General features: G+C 43.2%; 1 protein-coding gene across 1 annotated transcript in view; it reads left to right on the forward strand.

The window, feature by feature from the left end:
• MRC2 (mannose receptor C type 2) overlaps window positions 1-13,533 on the forward strand; it is a 105,226-nt gene that overhangs the window by 70,098 nt on the left and 21,595 nt on the right. The window contains exons 10-18 of the mRNA XM_029572991.1: window positions 3,229-3,344; window positions 4,415-4,563; window positions 5,159-5,376; window positions 5,686-5,828; window positions 6,160-6,262; window positions 7,291-7,429; window positions 7,986-8,018; window positions 12,460-12,620; window positions 13,208-13,275. Coding sequence (XP_029428851.1) covers window positions 3,229-3,344; window positions 4,415-4,563; window positions 5,159-5,376; window positions 5,686-5,828; window positions 6,160-6,262; window positions 7,291-7,429; window positions 7,986-8,018; window positions 12,460-12,620; window positions 13,208-13,275 — 1,130 coding nt within the window. The remainder of the gene's footprint in view (window positions 1-3,228; window positions 3,345-4,414; window positions 4,564-5,158; window positions 5,377-5,685; window positions 5,829-6,159; window positions 6,263-7,290; window positions 7,430-7,985; window positions 8,019-12,459; window positions 12,621-13,207; window positions 13,276-13,533) is intronic.

A 13,533-nucleotide genomic window follows, 5' to 3' on the forward strand; every position in this document is an offset into this window, starting at 1 on the left:
AATTTCTACAACACTACTAAGAACATAAGTGCCTTGCTGGGTCAGATCATAGGTCCACTGAGCCCAGTGTCCTATCTCTGACAGTGGCCAATCCAGGTCACAAGTATTTTATTTTATTTATTTGTTTATTTTTATATACCGTCTATCTGACAATCAATCAAGACGGTGTACATTGTGGTCGTATAGTGTTAATCGAAAAATCAATCTAATAACCATTTTAAAATTTAACATGTTTCTATAACTATAATAAAATACATCGCTAAAATTAAAATGACCGTAAATAAGATAACAAAATTAGGCATATAAAACAGTTATAGTATAATTCAAATATTAACTTTAAAATTACAAATTTAATATAATGAACAACATAAAATAAACATAACATAAACGTAACAGACAAACATTTAATCTGCCTTTACTGCAACCCTGTTTTTAATAGTCTGAGAGTAAAATATGTTATTGTAACATGGGTATTAAATCATGGTTGAGTGTTATTTAAATCATAGGCCTTTTGGAACAGTATTGTTTTGAGACTTTTCTTGAATATTTTTATGTCTTTCTGTATTCTAAGTTCGGTAGGCAAGGGATTCCATAACTTCGCCCCTGCTATGGAAATTGCACGTTCTCTTACTTCTGAAAGATGGGCAGATTTAATAGATGGAATTACAAGTAGACCTTTATTCGCAGATCGAAGATTTCTGTGTGGTGTATGTAAACGTAATGAAGCATTTAGCCATTCAGTATGTTCGCAATTCATGGATTTAAATAATATACATAATATTTTATATTCAGTCCTTTGTTTAATCGGAAGCCAATGGAGGTCTGTCAGTGTCGGAGTAATGTGTTCGTATTTTTTTTCTCCACAAAGCACTCTAGCAGCGGAGTTCTGAAGCAGTTGCAGTAGCCTAATATGGGCTTTTGGCAAACCTAGCATAAGGGCATAAGTCTACTGTGGAAAAGAGTAAAGATTGTAATACGGTTCTAAAATCATTAAATCTAACAAAGGTTTCAGACGTCTTAAAATACCTGGCAGATTCCAAAGAGTAACCTATTCTTTGCTGCTCGCTCCCAGGGATAAGAATGGCTTTCCCCAAGTTTACCTGGCTTAATAAAGATTTATGGACTTTTCTTTCAGCATCTTGTCCAAACCCCTTTTAAACCCATCTTATTCTAGTCGCCTTGACCACACTCTCTGGCAACAAATTTCACAGCTTGGTTGTGCATTGTGAAAAATATTTTCTCTGATTTTAATGCTACAAGCTAGTTTCATGGAGTGTTCCCTAGTCCTTCTACTATTTGAAAGGGTAAATAACTGTCCCCTTTTGATCTGTTGCACCCCACTTATGATTTTATAAACTTCTTCAAACTGAAGAACCCTAACCTCTTTAGCCTTTCTTCATATGGAACCCATTCCATCCCCTTTACCATTCTGGCCGCTTTGCTTGTCATCTTTTTCTAGTTCCGCTGTACCTTTCTTGAGATGGGACGACCAGACCTGCACACAATACTGTGTAGGACTATACACAGGCAATATGATATTCTCCATTCCTTTCCGAATGATTCCACCCCCACTGAGCTGAAGATTTCAACATGTTGTCTACAATGATTCCAAGAGCCTTTTCCTGGGTGGTGATTCCTAATACATAACCCATCATCCAGTACCTGTTGTTGGGATTATTTTTCCCTATGTGCATCACTTTGCACATAGGAAAATAATCCACACTAAATTTTGTCTGCCACTTACATGTCCAGTTCCCCTATCTTGCCAGTGTCCTTTTGCATTTTCTTTTTAGTGAGTTTCTGAGATTTTATTGCGTTATGATTGCTGTTGCCAAGCAGCTCCACCACCATTACCCCTTGCAGCAGATCCTAGATTCCAGTGAAAGCCAGATCTAAAGTAGTGCCCCCAGTTTGTTCTATGCGGCAGTCAGTTTAACCTCCCTGACATGCCCTGATGAGTTATTCACCCAGGAAATATTAGTCATTGAAATCTCCCATTATTATTGCTTTTCGCAGTTTAGGAGCCTGTCCAATCTGTTAGCATTTCTCAATCTGTTTCACCATCCTTGTTGTGGTACAAGGCACTGAATCTGGCCAAGCTAGATCTTGTCCTGTGAAACAGGCAGAGTCAAAGGTCAGGCTGCACGGGTGTGTTGAACTGAAGAAACCAATAAAGATCTAAATAATTTTGGAGGAGAATTAACTCTGGCAAGATGACAGAATGAGCTTTCAAACAGGCATTTCCCTTGGTCCCAAAGGGGCATCTCCAGCTGCTTCTCAGCTGGTTGTGGTGTTGGGCTCTTCTCCAGGCACTAATCTGCTCAGTAGGAGTGGCAGCAGGCCAGAGGTCCTGGAGACTGCATAGTATCAGCCCTGACCTCTTCATCTCAGACGTGGCTGTGCGCCAGTGTTCACATAGTCTCTGCTGCTGGATAGCTTAGGAGTTTCTTTAGCTGATGGATTTGTGTTTAAAGCATCAATCTTTTATCCCCATAGGACCAGGTACAAATCTAACTTTAGGGATGCATTTGGTGTCAATTCAATCCCTAGTAAAGAGTCAATAATTAAAAAAAAAAAAAAGTAGCCCTCATTAGATATTTGTTACTTGTAAAGACTAATTTGTTATATGTAAAAACTAATGGTTTAACTGTTCCTCATATAATCATGCAATAATTGTAAAGCCTGTTGCTAAATTTTTGTTATCTGTAAACCGATGAGATGTTCCCAACGTTCGTCGGTATATAAAAGCCATTAAATAAATAATAATAATAATTAGACAATTTTAATGGGATTGGCATTTTCAGGTTTAGCAGGGTAGGAATGAGGTGCATTTGACAGCTGTGTTTGGGAAGGAAAGGGGGTCTCGGTACTGGAATAGCAGGAGGTACTGCAGGGCAAACGTAAGGTACAATGTTAGAGGTGTGTAGGGGGGCGTCCTACCTCTATCACTGAGTGTGCCACTGTATTCCTAAAGGTCTGAGGCGTATTCACTTAGCAGCATCTATAAATGGTAAAAGTCAGCTTCTTACCTCTCCAACATGTCCTGCCCCACCTTCACTACATCTGCCTGTCTCCTCCTGCTCTGCTCAGATTGCAGCTGAACAACTTTATTTTGCTTCTGAAGCAAAAGCTCTGAGCAGGTGCTGAGCCTGCATTGGGGGAGTTGAGATTTTGCTCTGCAGTGTACTTAAGTTATTGATCTCTCTTGTTGATCTTCTCTCTGTGCAGGGTTGGAAGTGGCACAGTCCATCATGCTATTGGCTGGGACAGGAGCGCGTGATTTACAGTGAGGCTCGAAAGATCTGCTCGGACTATGGTGCCAGCCTTGTCACCATCACCAACAGGTAGACCCTAGGGCCTGATGTCATAGACACAGAAAGGAACGGGCCCCTGCGGGCACCTCTGGCTTTGCTGCTAAGGCTAAGGAAGAACATTAGTTGGGACTGGTAGTGGCCTCTTTCATATAAACTCAGACTGTTATTTCCCACTTGCTAGCCGTAGAGGGGCCTCTATAGGAGGTACTTGGGTGTCTTGTTCTGTTGCTAATCTTGTCCAATGGAGATGAGCCATCAATTTAAAGACACCCCCCCCCCCCCCCCCCAATTCCTTTTTTGCCCTCTTGCTGTTGCTCACCTGTGAGAGCTGATACAGCTCTACAAACTCATTTTCTGGTCATCAGGTGAAGGCATCATGCTTGGCCAGTGCAGGATCTGCCCTGCAGGCTTTCTTGGGGAGGGAAGAAGAGTGCAATTGTCTTTTTTATAGCTGAGAAGAGATAAGCAAAGCAGAGGCTAATGATCGAGGTGCCATAAAGGAGGTGAGTTGTACTGGGGTTTCTTTGAGGCCTTGCTGGGATTAGGGCAAAGTGTTTAAGAAGATATCAGTTCATGTTATAATAATGCGTAGCAGCCTAGTCAAATACAATTATTAGATGACTGATAAGTAAAATAAGATTCTTCAGATTTCTCCTTGTTCTTTTTGTTTATAATTATTTTTATGGCCCAGCTTCTTTTGCCATCCATCTCAATCAGAACGAGCCTCTATTTGTACAGTCCCCTGCCTAGTCCGGCCATTGCAGCGAGAGTCCTCAGCCAGTGACCACCAGACTGTGGCTCTCTCCAGAACCCAGTGTGCGTGCCCCCCAAGTCTGGCCAGTAGGTGTTGCTGTTGAGTGATGCAGAGGCTCCCATGCTCCCCTTCCCCTTAGGGTCTGTGAACACTACCTCTGCAGCATCCTTGGTACTGAAATCAAACCCAGGTCCTTCAACATGGCAGTGCTTCCAAGTCATTGGGCCTGCTCAGTTCCGTTTTGACTTTGTTTGGATTTATGAATAGTCTTGGGCATTAATGAGTTGTGTATGTCTGTCTGAGAACAGTGTAGTTCTTAAACCTTTCTCTCCTTGCTGTCACGCAGGTTTGAGCAGGCGTACATCAGCAGCCTGCTGTATGGTGCGGATGGCGATTATTTCTGGACAGCGCTGCAGGATGCAAATCAGACCGGGATCTTTCGCTGGCTGAGCGGTGACATTGTCATGTTCACACACTGGAACCGTGACCAGCCAGGTGCATTGTGCAGGGTGGTGGGAGGCACTGCAACGGGGAGGTCTTCAGTATCATCTCTTTCCCTATTTTCTCCTTCATGGTCCTTCCTTGTCCTTCAGTCTCTTGCTCTCCATCTCCTTCTCTCATTGTCCTTTTTGTCTCATTCCCTCCCTCTCTTTACAGGTTATGAAGGTGGTAGTGTGCTCTCTTTACAGCCTGGGGTCCATATTCAAAAGATTTATGAGGGTGAAATCAGCTTTTATCTGCATAAATCTAGTCCTTTAAAAAATCCCTCCTTTGTCCAGGGAACGTTTTCTGCAGAAAATTGTTTGTTTGGACAAAAAGGAGGCAGAGCTGCAGGTGCAGTGATGTATGGTGATATCCAACTAAATTTTTTGAGGACAAGTCAGTTGACACAAATAGCAGGTCTAAAGTTGTCGGGGTAACTTTACTTGGATAACCTCCTCTGGGTAAGTTCTGCTGAACATCTGAACAGCTTTCTCCAGGTCACTTATCTGCTCAGCAGTTTATTATTTGTGGACCTCACTGTCGCAGATGGCAGTGTGACGTCTCTTTGCAAGAGAATGATGGGTGACTGTGTGCTGTCTCTTTGCAGGTTATGACAGAGGCGGCTGTGTGGTGCTAGCTACAGGCCGATCCATGGGACTATGGGAAGTTAAGGACTGCACCAGCTTCAGAGCCAGATACATCTGTCGGCAATCTTTAGGCACTCCAATGGCCCCGGAGCTGCCAGTGCCATACCCTACTCCCAGCCTGACAGGGACCTGTCCCCAGGGGTGGAGCTCCGGATCAAATCTCCGCCATTGTTACAAGGTGAGAGTGTGCAGTGTCCCAGGCAAACAGACAGAAGAGAAAGTAGTATTGTCCAGGGCTCACATTGTGGCTGCAGTTATAGGTCCTGCAGCCTGGGACTAGTTAAGTGTGCTTTTGGGCTAGTGACCAGTTGCTTGTTGGTGCAGAGAACAGTAAATGTATTGTTGGATGCGTACTGAACATCGAGGGTGTGCATATCAGCAGCTGATTGTATGTGTATGGTAGTGACTAGGCATGCATATAAGTTTGCATGCATATGCTGGTGACTGGGTGTGTGTTCATAGGAGTTGTTCCTCTTTGCCGCATCAGGTGTTTCACTCTGAGAAACTTCAGGAGAAGAAGTCGTGGATGCAGGCACAGCTGTACTGCCGGGAACTGGGGGCCCAACTCCTCAGTGTGGGCAGTGTGAACGAGGAGCATTTTGTAGCCCATCTGCTCAACAAGAATTTTGGGTGAGATGCAGAGAAGGGATCACATGTGCATGCATGAAGGTCAATTTAATGCCATATGTGCATGTGTGCTGGATGCGTGTGGAGCTGTGTAATATACATTCCCATCACACAGGTGACTGGAGTTGGTCACACATCCTCCCCTGTATCATAAACATGTTCCCTTTGAACTCTTCATGCTGTGATGTCACAGCCGTTTCTAGGGTGGGGAACTGTGCAATGTTACAAGCGCTGCATTGTGACTTCACAGAGTAGTGAACAGTGCTGGCAAAAGGGATAGGATTACCTATAGCCTGGGCGCTGACTTCCTGTCCTTTGACTTGTATTTGACCAGCGAATCGGAGTCCGAGATACACGAGCAGCACTGGTTCTGGATTGGCCTGAACAGACGAAACCCTGGAGGAGACAGAAGCTGGACGTGGAGTGATGGCCTTGGGGTGAGTGGTGATGGTGTGTCATTGCTGTGGGAAATGACATGGCTGTCACCCTGGGCTTGCAGCACTGTAAGGATAGGAGAGTCTGATGAGAAGGGAGGAAGAAGAAAATATGTCACCAGCGCCTGCTTTGAAGTGCCCCAGATACAGGAATATTCCTTCCCTCCCATCACTCCTCCTCCTAACTAGCTGAGTCTGTAAAATAGCAAATCAAATTAGTTAAAAGGAATCCAACAAAGCCTCTGGGGAGAGATGATGCCCTTGTAGAGCTAACAAATGATTAAAGCTGCAATCTTTTGGGAGTACTACAGAGCTCTTCCTTAGGCAACGTGCTAATTCCACTGGGAGGCTGCTCTATGCGCCTAACACACTTTCTATGGAAAAAATGCTTCCATAATTTCATTTGATAGGTCAGTCCTGAACCTTACCCTCCAGAACAGATCATGACCCTGCTTTCATGAGTCTTCTTTCTAGAACCAGAAGCAAGCCAACAATAACTTATAAATCCTGTCAAAACATCTTTAAAGCTAAAGCTCCACGGTCCCCAGGGTGGCTGCCAATCTCGGCTTTCCTAGGAGCGCCAGAGGGAAATGGGAAGCAGCGACTGGGATTGAGAGTCATCTGGGCGCAATAGAACTTTTAGCACTTTTTAAAAATCTGCTGCAAAGGTGTGTGGTGTTTTTCTGTTTTTAATGACAATACTTGGTATTGCCCTGCTACACAATAATAACTTATTAAAAGGCCTGGCAGCAGATGCTAGGGGTAGTCCTCAATGATATTTATTTATTTATTTAATTCTTTTATATACCGACCTTCATGACAAGGATCATATCAAATCGGTTTACAAGGAACCTGGGGGTTAACATTAACAACCATTTAACAAGAGGTCATTAACAAGATATGTTGCTAGACTGCTGTGCAAGGGGCTGCTGCTAGGACTAGAATAAGTCTGATTACACATGCCAGACATTGCCCTGCTGCTCCTTGCCTCTCCCTTCACGGTTTCATGCCACCTGCCTCCCTCCTTGCAGTATGCCTACAACAACTTTGACCGTAGTAGCCATGATGACGATGACATCCGCAGCTGTGTGGTGCTGGACCTGGCGTCCCTGCAGTGGATGGCGCTGCAGTGTGAGACGCAGCTGGACTGGATTTGCAAGCTGCCCAAAGGTAGGAGGCTGGGGAGGGAGGGGAGGTGGCATCGGACTACTGGCACAGCGAGGACCCCCCCCCCCCCCCGAGTGGCCTGGCATAACGAGTGGGGGTGGTAACTGGGCATCCACTTTCTATGGGTCAGGATGTAAAGTGGCGGTCATTCACCCATACCATGTAACGCGGTGTTCACAGAGGGCCCGTGGGGGCAGGACACTGGGACTCTCCGAGGCTACCAACGATTCCAAATGAGCAGTGCTTGCCCTGGACTCCTTCTCTATCTCCGAATTTAAAAAAATCCTGGTATAAGTGTGGGAACTCAGCAAAAGCTTAAAGGAGCAAATGTTTAAACGTTGGCCACAGAGAATTGTTTTGACTTTCCTAGCCATTAAAAGTGAGCCACTTTTTCCCTCTCTGGTGTCAGCTAATGATTCTCTCCTCTTACCTGTTGTGCTCACTTGCCATGGCTGCAGGTTTAAATGCTCCAGTGGCCCTTGAATGCAGCATCCATGCATGCAGCAAGGGAGGGGGAGTTTATTCTTCTAGCTTATGTCAGAACATTTCTCTTTTTCAGGAAGCGATGTCAAGGAACCAGAGGTCACGCAAGGTTAGTTTGAAGTTCCTTCACCTACTGCTGAGGGTAAGGATGTTCTGGGTCTGACTTTCACTCTTCTGTAGGCATTTAGGTGAATTGGGAAGAACTTTAGAAGCTGATGTTGAAAAGCTTTGAGTGGTTAATTTTTTGGAGTTAACTGCACAAAAAGCCCAGTTTTTGAATATTTCCCCCAACCGACTAGATACATTTTCTGCACACATAATTTATCAGGACAAAAAGAGGAGTCTCTAAACTTTAGCCAGCCAGTATAGATTCTGAGCGCACTCTGGCTAAAGTTATGCAGATGTCTGCTTGGAACAACAGCAGTCCTAACTTTATCCAGGTAATTCCCACCGAATATCCAGATAACATTTCATGCATAACTTTACTCCGCTAACTTATCTGAATAGTGTTCAGTGAAAGTGAAGCATAATGAAGCTGTAAACACAATGAAAATATCCACCACGCATATGTGCACACGCTGTCATACCTACCCCTTTCCCAATGCACCTCAATCCTGCCCTGCAGCACCCTCTACTATCTCAGTCCTGAGACCCCCACACTCAGTTTTGTTTTTTTTTAATTTAAATAGTTTTATTGGAAACCACATCAATACAAGTACAAACAGATTACTAAAGGTACTTACGCCATGATGTATCAAATAAAAGCTTTACATTATATCAAAATAAGAGGCCTAGACATAAACATCTGCCTAAAACAAAAACGGAATAAAGTGACCAAAGCAAGCTAGAGATAACTTGCAAAATGTACTTTCATTCCAGATGGTCTCCATAATTTTTAACATAACACCTCATCCCTACCCCTCCTTCCAATCCTGACCCTGCCGCGCCCCAACCTGAACCCAGTGCTCAATAAAATCCAACAAGGCAGTTAGTAACCATTATCTAGTAAGCAACCTTACAAAATGATAGCTAACAATGTAAATTTGTGGGATTGTAAGAAGAACAAAGAAAGAAAAAGAAAACAAGCAAAGAGAAATTTCAATAAAGTGACCTCCACTTAACATAAGGTGACCAGACCTTATTGAATTGAGAGCTGGTTTTATTCTTGTAGGCCATAATCCTTCCCAACCGATAAAGTACATCCACTCTAGCATAGACGGCCTGGATGGAGGGAACATTTGAATCTCTCCACTTTTGAGCTCATTCACATCGAGCAGCTACGGTAGTAATATTTGCTTAACCAGCTTTTGTTAGTATTTATTCCCTGATGCAAAAGGAACATTCAAAAGAGCTTGAACCGGTGAGAGTTCAATCGTAAATGGAAAAGGGAATTAATCCATTTTGAAATGTAAAGGATACATTATGAAATAGCAAAGTGCTAAAGCAAAAATCCCTTTCTCCTACCAATTGCCTCTTCCAACGGGCCCAAACACTCAAAGTATGAACTAAAGAGACAGGCATTGTGGATAGTTTCCTCCAATGTAAATTAGGGACACTGAATCCCCTCTGTAATTTAGATAAGTAAAGGATCCTTCTAGCCATCTGGGGAGGCCTCCCTTTCCATATGATCTGCAATATACGTCTCTGCCAGTGGGCCAGCAAAGTAGATGGAACAGCAAAAGGGATAGTTTGAAAGAGGTAACTAATTCTGGGTAAAACATTCATTTTTACTATTGTAATTCTTCCTAACCATGAGATACGATACCTGTTCCATTCTTCCATATCTTTATAGATTCGGGTTAGAAGTGGGAAATAGTTCAATTGAAGCATATCCTTTGTGTTACCTATATATACCCCAAGATATTTAATTTTTCTGGTCATCCATTTGAATGGGAACGCCGCCTGCATCTCCTGCTCCACTGACCCTGAGACAGGGAAATTGAGTATTTCCGATTTTCCCAGTTTATCTTAAATCCAGAAACAGTGCTGAAAGCTGAGATCTTCGTAATTATTTTCGGAAGAGAAGTAAATGGATCCAAAACTGTAAATAAGATATCATCTGCAAATAGTGATAATTTAGAAGAATAATCCCCTAACAGGATACCCGAAATCCCAGGGTTATTCCGGATATGAATGGCAAAGGGCTCCAGAAAAATACTGAAGAGCAATGGGGACAAGGGGCAATCCTGCCTTATACCCCTGCTTACAGGAAAAGAATCTGAAAATCTCCCATTTACCTTTATGCATACTGTGGTAGTGGAATTTAATTTATGGACTCAGCAAAGAAAAAAAATTGCCAAATTGCATTTTCTCTAGAGTGAGGAAAAGAAAAGGCCAGTGAACAAGATCAAAAGTCTTCTCGGCATCAATAGAGAGTAACAAAAAGGGGATATTCCTTTGTCGGGCCCACCAAATAGAATCCATCGTCTTACGAACATTATCGGAAGCCATTTGCCTGGAATAAATCCTGATTGGTCAGGATGAACAATATCAGCAATGATACCATTCAGCCTGTTAGCCAGGATCTTGGCTAGCAACTGCAAATCTATATTAATAAGTGATACTGGGCGATAGGAACAGCAAGTCGTGGTATTGCAACCTTGCTTAGCTATATTGGCAATATCCGCCATATTGGAATTCTGCAATAAAGAGAAATCCCCTTGAAGAGAATTAAACATCTTTGTCAGAGGAGGTACAAGCAGATTCGAAAATTTCTGATAAAATCTAACAGTGAAACCATCCAAACCAGGGGATGTTCTGGGTTTCAAATGCTTTATCACCCACGATACTTCCATATGTGTGATTTCTTTATCTAAACTCTCCTGGTGTGCATTTGATAATTCGTATAAAGAGATACTTTGAAGAAAATCAATTATACTTCCCTGATTAGGGTCTGCATTATATAGAGCAGAAAAAAACGCAAAAACTGCTACCAGATATCTTTGTTCACAGTTAATATATTGCCCTGCTTGTCCTTGATTTTAACCATATTATTTTGAATCTGCTTTGTTTTTATTTTATTGGCTAATAATTTGCCTGCCTTAGTCCCACCCTCAAAATAAACCTGATGTAGGCAGCAGTCTAGATGATGTGCTATGGTAGCTAAGTCCAAATCAGACAGTTTGTCTGCAAAAGTTAAAATTGACGAAGCCTCTCTAAAAAGAGCAATTTGTATTATCAGTGCCTTCCTGTCCCTTCTTTCAACTGTTTAACATATGACGCTCTGGCAATCAATTTCCCTCTAAGCACAGCTTTTAAGCAGTCCCAAAGCACAACAGGGGACATAATCCCAATATCATTACATTTTAAATACTCCCGGATGTCTACCTGAAGTTGTCTAAAAAACTCCTCATCTTCCAGGAGACTATTATTAAGCTTCCAGAATAATTGTCCCCTGTCATAATTAGAGAAGTCTAGAGTCATACAAAGAGGTGCATGGTCCAGACCATGTTATGGGTTCAGTAGTCACCTTGGAAATATTGTTGACATATCCCTTATCAGCCAGGATCAGGTGTATTCGGGAGTATGAATTATGTGGATGGGTAAAGTATGTATAGCTTCTGGACTTAGGATAATGAGACCTCCACACATTTAGTAAGTCAAATCTAGATAAAAATGCTTTTAGAAGCCTACGATCTTTCCCTTGAGCCAAACTAAGTCCTGGGGAGTTATCTAAAATTGGTTTAACAGATTAAAATCTCTCCCTATTATTAGATAACCCTCAGCCCTCCTAGCCAAAATCTCTCCCAAGTTCTTAAGAGATAAACCTTGTTTAGTATTAGGAGCATAAAGATTGACTAGTTTGTGCTTCACTCCTCCCACTGATATTATCAAGATGATATATCTCCCTAGTGGATCTTTTAAACATGAAATAATACATTTAAAAAATCCTTACGAAAAAGAACACCCACCCCTGAATATTTCGCCTCTTTGGTTCAGGCTGCCCAGTACTGACAAGAGTATGTGGCAGAGTGAAGTAGGTATTCGTGTCTTCTTTTTAAATGCGTTTCCTGCACTAATGCAGTAGCAACCTGCTGAGATTGTAAATCTGAAAAAAAAAATAGCCGCCTTTTATGATACGTATTAAATCCCTTAACACTAAGGGATAACAAATTAAAAGAAGCCATGCCATATTAGGGAGGTCGAGGAAGCTGGCTTATAAACCACTGCAGAATTGCAAGTGAAAGCAGGATATTAAATAAAAGCATCCTACCATATTGGCGCAAATAAGAATAATTCCCTCTCAGAAGAATACATCCCTCTCGGTGGTTATTTAAAAAAAAAAAAGCCTTGCAACCCCATTACATTACTGCTGTTCCAGTAGTGAGATCCACATATGCAGCTCTGCCAATGCACCTCATGCCTACACCCCCCCTGTTATTGCATTGCTGACACCCCCCAAACACACACAAATGCGCCCCTTGCTGCTCCCTACTGTTCCAGTGCTGAGCCCCACATACTGCGAGTGCAATACTGCTTGGCAAAGGATGGATCTCCAGCTTGTATGTTTCCCACTGCTGCTTTCTTACAAGGTTCACTGTTTCTTGCAGGGAGTGGGGAATGGCTGCGGTACCGTGATGCAGAGTACAGGTTTTTTGAACATCACTCCACCTGGATGCAGTCCCAGCGCATCTGCACCTGGTTCCAGGCAGAGTTAGTGTCTATCCACAACCAAGCTGATCTAGACTTCCTGGGACAGAGCCTGCAGAAGGTAAGAAGGTGGGCCAGTGCAATGAACTGGTGGCACCAACAGAACCAGCTAAATGGCACTCAGAAGAAATGTGTCCTCAGTCAGTGGGTGATGATATGTGGAAGGATATTGCTGGGCTTATTAATTATGGCCTTAATATCCAGGGTCTAAGTTACTCATTCTCTTAGTGCAGACAGCTAGGATTTCCATCCTGTATTTGGATGTGTTCAGTAAATCATGTTTTCCCAGTTTATGTGCAAATGGTTTACACATTGGATGCGCTGCATGGATAGAGGTTTGGATTAAACATCAGAGCCTGCAGCCAGGTCTGGGCTGGGAGTGGGGGTGGTCTCTGTCTCTGACCCATTCCTTCTCTCTCTCTCTAGCGGTCCTGGGCTGGGAGTGGGGGTGGTCTCTGTCTCTGACCCATTCCTTCTCTCTCTCTCTAGCAGTCCTGGGCTGGGAGTGGGGGTGGTCGCATCTCTGACCCATTCCTGGGCTGGGAGTGGGGGTGGTCTCTGCCTCTGACCCATTCCTTCTCTCTGTAGCAGTCCTGGGCTGGGAGTGGGGTGCTCTCTGTCTCTGACCCATTCCTTCTTTCCTTGTAGTTCTCTCGTGGGCAGGAGCAGCACTGGTGGATTGGATTACATACCTATGAGAACGATGGACGGTTCAGGTACCTCTTGTCTGAGAGATGACCTCCTTTTGTACCTCCCCTTTTCACCTGGGGGAAAATTTCTATTCTTGTCCCCCTTGCGCCACAATATCATAATGGTGGAAACAGAGTGTGTGGCACTCAGTTTCTCCCATCAGACTCGAAATAATTTGCCAATTACAACTGTGCAATGCAAGTTCTAGCAGTCGCATTGGTCCAGGATTAAAATGGAGTCTTTGAGAGTCATAACACCTTTAATTTGACCAATGTAAAAATTGT

The sequence above is a fragment of the Rhinatrema bivittatum genome, chromosome 12 (assembly GCF_901001135.1).
Source record: "Rhinatrema bivittatum chromosome 12, aRhiBiv1.1, whole genome shotgun sequence".
Taxonomy (NCBI): domain Eukaryota; kingdom Metazoa; phylum Chordata; class Amphibia; order Gymnophiona; family Rhinatrematidae; genus Rhinatrema; species Rhinatrema bivittatum.